Source organism: Ixodes scapularis, unplaced genomic scaffold (assembly GCF_016920785.2).
Source record: "Ixodes scapularis isolate PalLabHiFi unplaced genomic scaffold, ASM1692078v2 PGA_scaffold4__175_contigs__length_147842914, whole genome shotgun sequence".
Taxonomy (NCBI): Eukaryota; Metazoa; Arthropoda; class Arachnida; order Ixodida; family Ixodidae; genus Ixodes; species Ixodes scapularis.
The window spans coordinates 139,634,252-139,648,714 of NW_024609879.1; the positions used below are offsets into that span (position 1 = coordinate 139,634,252).

A 14,463-nucleotide genomic window follows, 5' to 3' on the forward strand; every position below is an offset into this window, starting at 1 on the left:
ATCATTGCAACCAGAGTTCGGCGTCCTGACGTCTCCGTAGGCTCTGGTATCCTCCTCTCCCTCAACCTTACGACGAGCAGGAGCCATTGAAGCATCCCCGATGCATAGCACGTGAATATCACGTTGTCCTTCGAGAGGGGTCGCAGCGGAACGCCGACTGACAAGATTCGCAGCACTGGATTGACATGGGATAACTCGTACAGCCAATCACTGCGCTCCTAGCTCGCGTCAGCGTCGCAGCGAACCCGCGCTTCTTGCAGCGTCTCACAACGAACGTGACGCGTGCCCTGGTCGACCTTCAGCGTGTTCGCCGCCTGGGGCGGTTCTCCGGGATCCACTCAAACTGACGTCGTGCGCAAGCCTCGTCTTCTATGTGCATGGCATGGGTAAAAGCAGGGTGTATTTGAACGCGTCTGTCTGGATGGCGTGATGTTTGTCGTTTGTCGCTGTACCGGGGATGTATCAAACTCACCTTGTTACCAAACTTTTCACTTTTTTTTTGGGGGGGGGGGGGGGGGGCGGGGGGGGGGGAGGGCCAGGGAAAGGAAGGCGGGGAGGAGGAAGCAGAAGGAACGCTAAAGAGAGGAGGAGGTTTCCCCCTCTCTTCTCCAGGGTTCCCTCTGCTTCCTCCTCCCCCGCCATCCTTACCCTCGCCCTCCTTGCGCTTTTTTCGCCGGTTGGTCAGGCAAAATGGCTGACCAAAGGAGGTCGTTTTCGTCGTTCAATACGCGGACCACCATAAATTTTTTGCACTGCAGCGTAAAAGCGGTGTTATATATGAAAGCAAAGCAGTTTTTCGAGGATGAAAGCCTTCTTCTAGTCAGTGGGTAGGAATGACACGGTGGAAGCGTAAAAATAATTACTGGAAACGATGTTTGTTTCTATGTCGCCTACGAGAACTAGAGTTCCTGTATAGGCTCCCTACGGGAGCCAGAGTTGCGCATTTGTTTTCCCCGCGCCGCCACGCCGCTATTCGCCGAGATCCATAACGTGAGGAGCAAAGCATCCGGTGGCGTGCAAGAAAGCCACCTTTACGGTCGCTCCGCCGACGTTTCTCTTGCCCCGGCGTATGTTTCCCTGCTTTCCGCCTCCTTTTCCTCCTCTCCTGTTTTCCATGCGCGGTGGCGCGCGCGGCGCCGCTATTCGCCAAATTTAGTCACGTGAGGAGCAAAGCATCCATCTTGTGCGGGAAAGCCGGCTTTACGGCCACGCGCTGAGGCTGAATGCGCAACTCTGCTACCGTAGGTAGCATATACAGGAACTCTAACGAGAACCAAGCAGCGATAGCAGACGACAGAGTCGGAACTACCTCCTCTCTTGAGCTTCTCGGCGTTGCCCAGTTGCGTACCAACTTGGTTTGCCCCCTCCCCCCCGCCCCCCTCCTTCAAGTGTCTGCCCTTCTCAGTGGTGACTCTTTCGGGGGGGGCGGCGGCGGCGGCGGCGGCGGCAAACCCCCCTTCCCTTTTCCGTTGGTACGCCCATGGCGTTGCCGCTACGCGGTGTCGATTTTGCTGGAGTTGCCGGTCACTGGATGGATATATGTGGCTGAACCCTTTGAGTCGGGCGGCGGCTTGCGCCACCTAGCCGGCGTTGAACGAAGCTCAACGGCGTCCGTGTCTCCCTGCAGGTACTCTCAGCAGGTGGCCAACCACCCGAGCGTGGTGATCCTGGTGGTGTTCTCGCTGGCCACCACCGCCATCGTGGTCTCCTTCACCACCCGGGAACTGCCGAGCTTCAAGGACCCGCTCCTGGTACGTCGCACGCGTCTTGTAGCACCAAGGGGGGCACACCGCGTTTCGGGACGTCACCCATGAAATGATGCACGAGTTGGGCCGAGAGGCTTCGCCAGCGGCGCGCTCCGCACTTCTGTCGAGAATTTGGAGCTGCAACTCCGACAGACAGACATGACAGCATGGAAGGCAAGCAACGAGCCGTTGACGCGCACGCGGCTGCAGGGTACGCGGCTATCAGCGTAAGGTACAGCCGATTGGCCTGTCGCTTCGCCTCTACCATTGGCCACCCAAGCCAGGACCAGGGACGTCACGAGGGAGGCTATTTTTCGCTCGTTTTCGTAATTTTAATTTGCCTATAACTTTTAAAATAAATCGAAATTCGAGAAGAGAAAAGTTTCATTAAGGTACTACGTTCAGGGTGCTCAAGTTCGCCTGTATCTATTGGAGATGAATCGCGTGCCTTTACGGTCGTATATTTTCAAGTTTAATTTACGACTGTTTTAGTGCGAGTGAACCGGCTATGTTAGCATATGCGAGTGTGGGCCAAACGAGGCTCGGGTAAGCTAAACGTTTCATGTGGCTCTGGTTGCTAGTTTGAGTGTTCTTAAGTACACGAGCTCTTTTTAAAAGCTTCTGAACTGTCATAGTTAACATGAGTATCCATCCCCCTTAGTCTGAGGTGATCAGTAAGCCTAAGTATTTACATCCACTGACCCTTGAAAGTGTTACATCATCGAAACCGTAAAAAGAAATGCAGATGTGTGTGTGTGTGTGTGTTTCCCGTGTTAGAGACACGCAGAACTATTTTTGGGCATTAATTAAGAATCATCTGCCAGTCGGTGCACCTGTCATTTATTATTTGGGGTGAAGTACTTAGGGCTAAATGATCCTCATGACACGAATATATATCTCGATAGATGACGAGGTCATCTGCGAAAGTTCTAAGTGATGTCGTTTATAAAATGAAGGAAGAGGACAGGGGCCAAGAACAGAGCCTGGCGGGACACCCGAAATGACTCCGACCGTCTCGGATGTCTCCTGCTCACATTGTACAAACTGGGAACGGTTGGATAGGTAATCTTTCTTTCAATTGACTATAGGCCCCTCGCCGATGCCGTGTTTTTTCTCCACAATAAATTTACTGTGCGAGAGTAGTAGTAGGCTCATTTGCTTTGGATTGTTAACATTGAAAGGCAGGTCATGGAATGTTTAAACTAGCTTCGGTTACCGTGGAGAGGCCGCTTCTGAAACCATGTCGCTGAGGAGATAGGATGTTCCGCTCCTCGAGAAATTCTGTCTTTTTGTTTTAGTGAGACGTGTTCGAGTAGTTTGCAGTAGGTACACATGAGGAGAGAGATGGGTCTGAATTTGGAAGGATTATTGATGTTGCCCGATTTATGAGTGGGAATAACTTTGCTTTTTTTTTTTTTCGATTGGCGCCTTGCAAGTGACGAGGAATTTATTTCTTAAAAATTATTAATAAATATTTACTCATCCATTCAGCCTATTTTTTTTTTAACTCATTAGGAATATTTTTGGAACTACTACCTTTTCTTTTATCAAGGTCGAAAAAAAGGTTGAGAATTCATGGTTCAATTATTAGTAAATGTTCCACGGCGATAACGCTCGCATTGAGGTTACGGGGAATATTATCATTATTTTTCGTAACAAAAGCAGACTGAAAGTAATTGTTAAACTCGTTGGCCTTCGTTACTCATCGGGAGATAAACGTTTGCATTTTGAATTTTTGGGGATTCACATTCTAGAACTTCTTGGGCAAATCTTTTTTTTTTTTTTTTTAATCATTAAGTGTGAACAAAAAATATATATATTATCAAAAAGCTGCGTCAGGAGCGACGGGATGAGGTGTTGCAGGTTGAAACGTTTCGGGCCTGGACTTCAGTCAATCGGAATAAATCTTTCGATTGCCTGAAGAAAGACCAGGAAAGCGGATAATCGACATAGTATTATGTAGAACTTGTAAAGGTGCGGAAAAACGTGCAATGTTCCACGGTTCTAGACTGCCCGCTTGATGAGTTACGGCTTTTTGAAACACGCCCATTCGCCTCCAGGTCTTTTTTTTTTTTTTTTTCTGTTATGGGGAAATTTGTTTTTACGTCTGTTCACAAAACAGAAAATGTACAAGGTCTCATTTTAGAAAGATTATTTCGTAAATTACCCAAGCATCAAATAGCATTCTGCGACCGTAGCGAGAGACGCCCTGCGCGTGATGGCCTCGGTAAAATTCTAAAAACAAGTGGCACTTTGCACTTGTGTCCATCGAAGACACCACGTGTTGGCTATTTACTCGGCATCTTCTACACTTACGAACGTGTAGTACAGCATCATTCTCTTTGGCGCTTGGGTAATTTGGCAAAAAAGATATCTATTAGGTTTCAACAAAACCCAAACGCGAAAAAGCGCTCCCGTTGCGAGGAGCCCGTCAAGGTTCAAAATAAAATAATAATAAAAATATAGCATCAGAGAAGAAAAAAAAATATAAAGGAAAACCCTCGCGACAACCGTGTTTATTTGATACGTTAATTACGCTATGGCCCCCTAGAGTAGAGCTTGCGAGCGCCTAATTAAAAGACTACGCGGAAATATGGGCGCCCACACTCGTTTTCGATTTCCCGTGATGCGTTTGTATGTTGTGCCGCGCCATAGGGTCTTTGGGCAAAGGTCATCCTCCCTCGGCGGATTCTGTTTCACCGAAATTGGAAAGACAACCGAAAAAAAAAAAAAAAAAGGAAAAGGAGTGAAAAAAAGGGAGGAAAAAAAGGAAACCGATGCAAAGCGCGTGTGGCAATCCCCGAAGATAGCCAAGAAGGGGGAGCTGCAATAGAAAGACTGGTGCGATTTCGCGCGTGCATCGAAGTTTTCAGTCTGAGGTTATTTTAGGAAGTACGTGCTTGGAGAGCGAGTTATTTCGGAACGATTATGAGCGCTGACGTTTTCCGCTTCGCATTTACTTTTCTTCCTTCGCTCTTTTCTCCGAATCCATCTCCCCTCCCCTGCTCTCGAACTTCCTAAAGGTCGCGCGTCAACAACCCTCAAACAAAACGAAGAAAGCCGAGTCCGGAGCGGGGCGGTGGCGCCATCTAGTCTGCTCAAATCGAACCACCTCCGCGTAACTGGCGGGTCGGGTTCGGTAAGCGAATGCGGTGTCACACAACACCGCTCGTGGTGGCACTTGTGACGTCATTCCCCTTCAGAATCACGCGCGGACTCGGGGAAGCTCTCGCATACGCCGGTTGCGTCGCCGCCTACGGATCGATCGATCGAGCGCACCCGCGCCTCCCGCCCGCCGATCCCCGCCAATCGCAGGAGTTGCGAGGCTGCGTCCGTTCCTTGTTTCCGCCGTTTTTCCCAAGCGGCTGTTAGGCCTAGCGTTGTCACCGTTGTGGTGTTGTCTGTATGCCCATGGAACAGACAGGCAAGCGCTCAGGCGACACATCCAAGAACAAACGGACCCACAAGGACGGCACCCCCGCCGAACCCGAAGAATTCATCGTCGAAAAGATCATCGACCGCCGGGTGCGTCAGGGCAAGGTCGAGTACTACCTCAAGTGGAAAGGTTACACCGAAAGCGACAACACCTGGGAGCCCGAAGAGAATCTGGACTGCCCGGGCCTCATCGCCGAGTTCGAGGAAAAACGCAAGAAGAACGCGGACGCGCAGAAGATGAAAGACGACGCCGAGGCGCCCAGCCGCAAGAAGAAGCGCCAGGATGCTGACTCCAAGCCACGTGGTTTCGACCGCGGCTTGGACCCCGATCGCATCATCGGCGCCACCGACTCGTCCGGCGAGCTCATGTTCCTGATCAAGTGGAAGGACTGCGACGAAGCCGACATCGTGCCCGCGCGCATCGCCAACGTACGCTGCCCGCAAGTCGTCATACGGTTTTACGAAGAACGCTTGACCTGGGACGCTTGCGGCAGCCGCGAAGACGAAGCGGAGAAAACTGCCGCGGCCAAAAGTTAAAAGACCAAAAAAAGAAAGCATTCCCCGATGTTGAACCAGCAGCCTCCCACCACCCCCGTTCATCCAAGACCCAAACGAACCTGGATATTTGTTTCACAGAAACGTTTTTTTTTTTTCGCCGCCATTGCGTGGTCGTGTGTTGTTTTTTTTGTACGGGTTGGTCTTCATTATGTTTCCGTGTGCAGCTTGTGTCAGTAACTTCATGTATGTTTCATGGCTGCTGCCCTCTTTTCTTTTTATGCTACTATATCGCGAAGTCGTTCGGTTTTGTCGACATTTTTTTTATATTGAAACTTGCGGGTTTTCTTTTTCTTTTAATGGTCGGCCGCGTTGGAAAAAGATTACTTTTTTTTTTTTAATTAGCTTTTCTTTTTATTTTTCGCGTTCCTGTTACCCTTGTTTCTTAAGCGAGTTTCTACGGATATTAAAGGGGTGAATGACCCGTACTTAGAATTGTTTGTTTTCTCGGATTGTTTTGTTGATATAAAGACCGGTCGTGGGTTCGTATTGACTTAAAAAAGTCGTGGACTCGCTTCAAGAAGTGTGTCAACGAGCTCGGCTCTCCAACGCTCTGTAATAACAATCCGGTTCTTTGCTACGGCGGCGCGGTATTGGGTGGGAGGTTGCATCATTTTATCATGAGAAATTCGTGAAGTAATCCCATTGTACATAGAAAACGGCGTTTTTTTTTTGTTTGTTTTTTTAGTGTACGCGTAGTTTGCTCCGGGCACGTGCTTGTTCCAACAACAAATGTTCCTGTATTCGAGTAAGAAGACATGTTTAATCGTATAGGTTGAAAGTTTTCAAACAATGGGTTCTTTTTGCCAGTGTGTTTGCGTGCAACTAAGCTCCTGAAAGCTGCAGGGCAAGTTTTTTAGCACGTGATGTGATGCAAGTAGATTGGAATGTTGGTTTAAGGTTTTTCACCATGCAACCATTTTCTTTTGCTGTTTATTTTTTTTTCCTTTATATTGTCTGCAGTTTCAGTGCTGCACAAATAAAACTTAATTGCTATACATTCTCGATTCTGGTATCTGAAGGTTTAGACATTGCACAAACACGTGTCTTGTACGTCAATATTGCGAAGAATGTCTGGGATTAAACAGTTTTTGGGCAAGCTTTTTTTCCATAGGCATAATTTCAGACTATCCCTAGCAATTCGGCCACCTATTCCTTCATAAGAAGCACATTCCCTACCTCGTGGATAATCTAGAAAATTTACCATTACCTCGCTCGTTTTTATTAGAATGAAAGGTTCAGTTGCAGCATTGCCTATCAATGGCAGCTCGCAAGTAGATTCCAGGCAAACCATGAAAGCCAGCTGTTGGAAACACGTTTTTGATAGAGAACCCCCTAGGAATTCTCAAGCCGACAGGTAACATTTCTCTAAGAAACTTGGCTTCTACTGTGCTGTCTGTGAATCGATCACGTAGAATTTGCTTCTCCACGACAAACTTGCCTGTACGTGCCTTATATGTCGACCATCTATATTGTGTTTGCATAAATAACTGCGGGGAGGTTTGACAGTTGTCCCACCTTCAGCTTGAGCTTCCTACCTTCGATAACGCTTCGAAGCATCACGAGCCTCGGCCTGCAGGTACTGAGCTCTGTTACGATGCACCCCACGCTTTCTGGTTTTTTTGCAACTACCAACAATCGCTACTACATCAATGAGCGTTTCATGGAGCCTTGTTGGGAACCCTGCTATAGTGCTCCATCTGCCTACAGAAATGTCAATACAACTTGCACCCCCGCAAAAGGCGCAGGAGTGGCGTCACGTAAAACTCAAATGATATTCTTGTCGCCCGCGTCTTAGTACTGCCAGCCTTGCGCCTGTTGCACAAGCGCTAACTTTAGCATACCCCAGTGCTAAAGTACCCCCCCCCCCAGGCCAAATAGCTTGCCTGCACAGACCGCTCTGTGTGCCTTCCACGGCTCGTTATTTTTCGAATAAATCCGTTCGAATTAAGTTCCGACGCCCTGTATATGTTGACACCAGGTATCGCATTTTACCATCCATTGGTCGGTGCATTGTGCTGTACTTTTTTTTTCACTTTAAGTGCGGGCGTAGCCGAATCCACCAGCGCAAGCTCTGGGCTTTCTGCGTCCCTGCCCGGCTTGCGCCCTCGTTTGGCGCAGGCATTGTTCGGGGCAACTTGCTCGTGCTTGTTGCTTCGTCTTGACTTGTGCGCGCAAGATGAAACAAATTATGGATTAACGTTTGAGGGCTGCCCAAACTGGAACCGTGCAAGAAAAGTAAAGCTGCGAATGTGCAGTGTTGTACTTCGAGCACTGAAAAAATTGAGGCGGGATCACCCGTCTGCATTTGAGTGTTATTCAGTGTGTTTTGCCCGCTTGTAATCATGTTTACGGAGTAATTGGTGGCCGAGTGCATTGGCGCACTTCAGCTTAAAGAATGTGGAGTGAAAGCTTGCGCTGCAGAATCCAAAAATGATGATAATAATAATAATAGTTTATTTACCATGTAAGTATGGTGGCAGCTAAGGATAAAAAGCTGTTCGGGCAGCTTGACTAATCGATCAGCACCCCTCAAGCACAAAGCAGGGGTGAGAAAAGTAAAATGAAAAGAATGCAAGAAATTATACAATAATACAAGGTACTTCCATCATAAAAGCAACAAAAACTACACGCACAAAAAAAAGCTCGAGGTACACCTAAGCACTTCTTATGAGTTGTGAATGTGAAAGAATGCAAGCTGCTTGTCCGCTCCCGTTTTCGTCTGCTGCATACTTTTCGTCGCCGGTCAGTGTGCGTGCTCCCCTCGGCACGCTGACCTTGGACGCTCGCGTGTTAACGGCGCGCTGATGGATACGCAGCGTCATGGGGTGAGCGGTCGTGGAAACTGATGAGTGCAGCGGCCAATGGGAGCCCCATTAACGCACGCCAGCCAATGGAAGTGAAGGCGAAATCCATCAGGCGAAATCTTGCTCCTTCGGGATCGGGGAAACTAGGTGCCATTTTCGCGCTTTAAACTGATGACGTCAGCTCGCTCCATGGGACAGTTAATGCTTTCGCATTAATAATAATAATAATAGTTTTTTTATTATGTAAGTACGGTGGGAGCTAAGCATAAAAAGCTGTTAAAGCAGCTTGGCTGGTCCTCAGTGCCCCTCAAGTACAAAGCAGGGAAAAGAAAAGTAAAATGAAAAGAATGCAAGAAATTGTACAAAGGTACTTCCATAGCAAAAGCAACAAAACCCGCACACAAAAAAAAATGAATTGACAACAGTGACGTTTGCTTACACGAAGACAGATTGATTGGAAAGCTGAACACACAAGAAAAAAAATAGGAAACAAATTATTTTACCATATCTCAATAGCACGCAAAAATATAAAAAAAATAAAAAAAATTCCCCGCTTTCGTACGTTTTGCGAAGTTCAGAGGTGTTCGCAAGTGTATATATCCAAAGTAACGAGGTGATAGCTATTTAATAGAGATGGCAATAAATGACAGAGGCATTCTTTTTCGGAGTTTAGTTGAGTTGTAGGTACGTCCAGTTCTCCTTATGTCTCGTTGAATAACTAAAAGCTTTTTTATTTGCAATTAGGCCAGATTTAAGTACAAAACGAGCGTGTTGGTAACGGTAATTAGACATGAGGAAGATACATAGAAAGGGGGGACGGACATTGAAGACTTCCAGACTTCTTCGTTGTCCGACCCCCCTTTCTACGTATCTTCCTCATGTCTAACTAGGCCAGATTACGTTTACTATTTATATACTTCTGTGTTTCTGATCTATAGGGGACCCTCGAACAGTATCTGTATAGGTCGTAGGCCCCGACCACGCGGGAACGATGAAAGAAAATTGCACTTGGTGTACCATATGGTGCGTTATAGATGTGGCGTATATATTTGTTTTGCACTAGGTGAGCACGCTGTAGGCTTGAACATGTAGTTGTCACTCACACCAGTTTGGAATAGTTTAAATGTGAGTAAAAAAAGGTGAATTATAAAGAAGCAACTTAATTGTCGTGGAAAGAATGTGTCTAATACGACCAACTACGCCAGTAATTTGAGCTATTTTGGTTAGCAAGTGGTTGACGTGACTTTCCCACGACATGTCGACAATCCCCACTTTGACCTGAATGAGCGTCGTACCGGCGTGCGATCGTCTGTCACTACTGCTTGATGCACATTAAAGACCCCAGGGCAAACAGTCGTCGTCGTTAACTGGTGTCGACGTACCTCAAAGGCAGGCCGCCCTTACGCGAACATCAAAAAAAGATTTGGTAACCATTTATGAAGAGGGAGCATGTCACCACACCGCCTATTGGCATAGCCCCCAAACACTTCAAACCTGCGTATAACTAAACTGGAAGTTTTTCAGCATTTATGAGATAAGATTTATGCGCTAACAACGAGAAAGGGGTGCCTGATAAAGAATCGAAATGTCAAACCCACAATAAAAAAAAAAAAAAAAAAGGAAACGGTGGATGAAGGTTGAAAAGTATTCCAGTACTGTACCTGACAGGTGGGCATGGTTCACTGGAGCGCACATAAATGCATGGTTAAAATTGCGCGCAAAAAAATGGGGACAGAGAAGCGCACACTCACGACTCGCATGTATTTGAATTAAGACAATACATGCGAGTTGCGCGTGTGCGCTTATCTGTCGTCTGCATGTCTCTCCTCTCTGTCCCTGTGGTATTGTGCGCAACCTTAACCACATTTAAAGGAGCTATGCAACAATTTTTGTACTTTGCGCAAATACCGCTTGAAGCAAATCCCTAACGTTAATGACCTATGAAACACGCGTTCGTTTTTCACCCCACGCAATAGCAGTCCAAGAAAAGAATTAAAGAAAAACAAGCAGCGTTCACCCCCTCAACTCGCAGCCAGAACAAGCGGCCACGTGATCTGGAGCCGATTATATGCCGCCAGTGTTGATCATAGCCACGCACTGGGGTTGGCAAAGCGCAGGACACGCGCCGAGTTCCAGACATTGTTATGGCTCGGCTGTTGTCGTCGTTGCAGCGATTGGACATGGGCCACTACCCGAATGCTTCTCGAGCTAGCAATTATCACGAGCCCAAGTCGAGTGCCCACGCAATGCTCGGGTCCAATCATTATTATTATTGTTATTATGACCCGCATTCAAATATCGTCACTTGGGTGTACTGCGATCCCCGAGTTACGTCATAAAATTTTGCAAAGGAGAGATTGAATGAAAATGATCGCTTTTGTCCTTGAAATTACACCGCAACAAAGGAGTTTCTTGGCCAATGGCGTTGCGTGTGAGTATCCTCGAGTCCCAGTTGTAAGCTCGTGTAGAGAGAAAAACATTCCAATTGAATATCGTTGCACAGCTCCTTTAATCAGCACCAACACGCCCAACTGACCACCTTACTACTTGGATGCAACTGTGCGAATCGGCCTTTAGGATATATAAAATGGTATCTTAGCCGGGTTTACCCGAAACCTCACGAGGTCGTTTCTTCCTTGCAGGGGTTCGAGCCACGAGGCACGGTGCTGGCACAACGGGCCACGGCCTGGAACAACCTGCTCGCGGGATCGAGCTGGAACGGACCGCTCTCCATGTACCCCGGGCCCCAGGAGCAACAAGGGCCGCCTTTGCCTTCGACCACCGAGGCTTCGGCCGCGGCTACACCTTCATCAAACATCGATGCCGAACAGGCAGGTGGAATTCTTTTCGGCCATTAAATTAAGATGGCCGGGACGCGTGTCCGATTGGCGCGTTCACCGTCGTACGCCACCCGCGCGTCGAAAGTGGTTTCGAAGCGGCAATGAACGGCGACCGAGCAGCCGGCGCTTTGTTTTGTCGCATGCCTCAATCCCAGCGGTTAGGTGTAGAAAGGCTAGTGGAAAAGGGGGGCAAACTCGACGGTCGCCATCATCGCGGCGTCCCGTCCCTCGTCTGCTTTGGTTTCCGTCGACCGTCTGACTGTGGAGCGAGTTCCGCCGCCAGAATTGCGACGGGCAATGGCACGACACGTCGGTGACGCCGTGGGAATTGAGGGTCCACTTTTGAGGATGCGCGCTACGAGTACACAGGTCGGAGACGCAATGTGCAATGTTTGAATGCAAACACCCCAGCATTCCTCGATGCGACTCAATCCCATGGACATTTGGATTTGGGAGTCCATATTTTTACCACTCTGTGACTTTTCTGGGTCAAAACCCGAAATGAGTATTGTTTCGAGCTTTTGATTAGGGAAATGTGCGGTCTCACGAAGGTTTAGTACGACGAGGAAAAGAGAGCCTGAAAAAGGAAATACAGTACTTTGAAAAGTTTGGCGACTTTAAAAATGGAAACTGACAGCTTGGGGACTTCTCCACTAGTCTGTTAAGCTAGACGTCCCTGCATCGAGGTGCAATTTATTGGATTTAATTATTGGTCAGTTCACTTCCAGGGACATGCCTCGCATCAAGTATAGCAGAACCTGCGTGGTACTATATAGCATTATCAATTTATAGAAAATAAATAAATTTACTACTTCATCTATACCTTAAATGCCTCCGCCAGCATTAAAAACTTTCCACAATTTTACTATACTGTATAGAAAAGCCGTGTAAGCTCATAATTTGTTTTTTTGTTGTCTTCACCAAGGGGCTCATATGTATGGAGTGCGCCACAGCTAGTTAGCGTGAACGAGCGATTGACGGTTTTTCCTCTCTTTTTCTTACAACTGAAAGGCTGTCAGCAAAACTACGGTACATTCACCCCTATGCTGACAATGTGATAGAAGCTACATGCTCGTTGCACTGGTCGAACGTCCATCGTTTGACGCGTGATTACGCTCCCCCCATACCCGTGCGTCGACAGTGGGGTCAGGTGATGAAAGGGAAGCAGTTGGTTGGTCCAGGGAGTTGCATATAGCTTCCACAACAATGTCAGCCGAGGGGTGAATGGGGCACAGTGTGGTCGTATATGCGCATGTCCCCAGCTCCAACTTAAAGGGGCCCTGCAATCCTATTTAAGTGTCTACCTTTTTTGCGGTTTCCTTGTCTTTTGGGGTTCGGGCAACCCAGCGGGCACGGAAAGAGTAACTAAATATCAGCGCGTCATATTTTAACCGGACGATGCGGAAGCCTCCTCCTCCTACGATCCTGGCCCCATGGTGTCGAGCGTGCACGGCATGTGACGAAATCCCGACGTTGTTGGTCCTGGTCAGCCGAGGAGAGAGAGCTGTCCCGTTCCCGGGCAACTGTCTCTCCTCGGCCTCACCTCCTTTCCCCGTCTTCCCCTCCCTCCCCACATTCCTCAGTCAATGCGGTCCGCGGGTGCGAGAAAACGGAGCACAGAGGACCAAGGACGTCATGAAGGAGGTTATTTTTGGCTCGTTTTTTGTAATTTTAATATGCCTAGAACTTTTAAAATAAAGTAAATTTCGAGAAAAGAAAAAGTTCACAAAGTTACTACGTTCAGTGCGCTCAGGTTTGGTGCAAATTAAAAAACAGAAAAAAGTCTTTGCACGGCCCCTTTAAGGGGGGACACCACCTTAAATTAGCAATTTTTGAGAAAAAAGTTGACTTTTTTTAAAATTCTTATTTTTATCTGTCATGGTTCAACAACTAAGATATTGTGCACACTCCTTCAAATATTTATTGCATAATATATGAATTACTTACGTAGAAATGAAACATTTTCAGTAAGACGACAATGCAAAATCAAATGTTTTGGAAATGTGAAACTTCTATGTCTCCTATTTTCTAACAGTTGTAGATCCACACTGGTATGCCCTATAATAATGATCATGCTCTCAATGGAAAGAGCATTTCTTTGCAGTTTCGGTACATGAAATAGATTTGTGCGATTGTAATCACTATTTAGGCAATAACACCATAAAAGTCCAGCTTTCCCGTGTAAGAGGCTATGCACGTAATTAAGAATCGAAAAGCCCGCCCTGATTGAACAGAAGACGAACTAAAACCAGCATTTGTTTATAGAAAGTCACGGGGGTTTGTCAGCTTTGTATTCCGACAGTGTTTGCCCTGCCCATAATTGGTGACGCTGGTTTGTGTATTGCAAGCATATCCAGTTCCTCACTCATTTCCCAATCCGTGTCCACATGCCGACAACAAAATAACACTCAAAGAAAGCGTTTTAAGCTTGGACTAGCTCAGCAAGGCCATGCAGGAGATTGGGTGTAAGCAGAAGGATCTACCCTACCTATGCTCTTGGTGTCTTTTACTAGCCACCAGCACCAGTATAATCAAATGTAGTGGTGTGGAAACTTCAAATAGTTTTTTTTTCTCAGTTTCACTTTTTTGCAGCAACTTTCGTTTTAGGAAATCTAACATTTCAATGAATTGCCGAATTCATTCTTCGGTGTGGATGTTTCTGAACTGAAATTTAATAAAGAATGTGGCCCGATTGATTTTTTTTTTTCTTTTTAAATGAAGTTCTTATTGCCAAAAAGTAGGGTTGTGAAAAGGAGAAAATGGCCCATCATGTGGAATGCTTTCCAAATTGTCATTTTGCATAGAAAAGATACAGCTTTCAGGGTAAAATATAGATAGCCGCACTCCCCATATTTTCTAGTCACGACTGAAGCATAAAAAATGCTGATATATTTTGTAGCAATTTTTGTATGATAGATTTACTTGCCAAGTGAGGTGACCTACATCAATAGCCATATACCTCCCCCTGTAGCTTATCAGAAAATTGTCCTAAGGAGAAGAAACGTCATACAGTGCATTTAGGCAACAAGATGAATAGACCCTTCAAATTTAATCTGTATTGAACGACTGGTTCAAAAGTCG

General features: G+C 46.9%; 2 protein-coding genes across 2 annotated transcripts; both read left to right on the forward strand.

Annotated features, from left to right (window-relative positions):
• The first annotated feature begins 377 nt into the window (after positions 1 to 377).
• On the forward strand, positions 378 to 11,400 carry LOC120849766 (protein dispatched homolog 1-like). Its single transcript, XM_042293723.1, has 3 exons — positions 378 to 386; positions 1,518 to 1,751; positions 11,185 to 11,400. Exons 1-3 carry the CDS (start codon positions 378 to 380, stop codon positions 11,398 to 11,400), a joined length of 459 nt encoding a protein of 152 aa, XP_042149657.1.
• LOC120849749 (chromobox protein homolog 3) lies at positions 4,912 to 6,738 on the forward strand. Its single transcript, XM_040221968.3, has one exon. It carries the CDS (start codon positions 5,151 to 5,153, stop codon positions 5,715 to 5,717), a length of 567 nt encoding a protein of 188 aa, XP_040077902.1. The 5' UTR covers positions 4,912 to 5,150; the 3' UTR covers positions 5,718 to 6,738.
• Positions 11,401 to 14,463: the final 3,063 nt, after the last annotated feature.

What these genes read in the sequence shown, in the direction of transcription:
- LOC120849766 (XM_042293723.1), top strand. An exon ending in GCTTCAAGGACCCGCTCCTG is followed by an intron (nt 1,752 to 11,184) that starts GTACGTCGCACG and finishes TCTTCCTTGCAG; the next exon opens with GGGTTCGAGCCACGAGGCAC.
- LOC120849749 (XM_040221968.3), top strand. Translation starts at nt 5,151, where the DNA reads ATGCCCATGGAACAGACAGGCAAGCGCTCAGGCGACACATCCAAGAAC.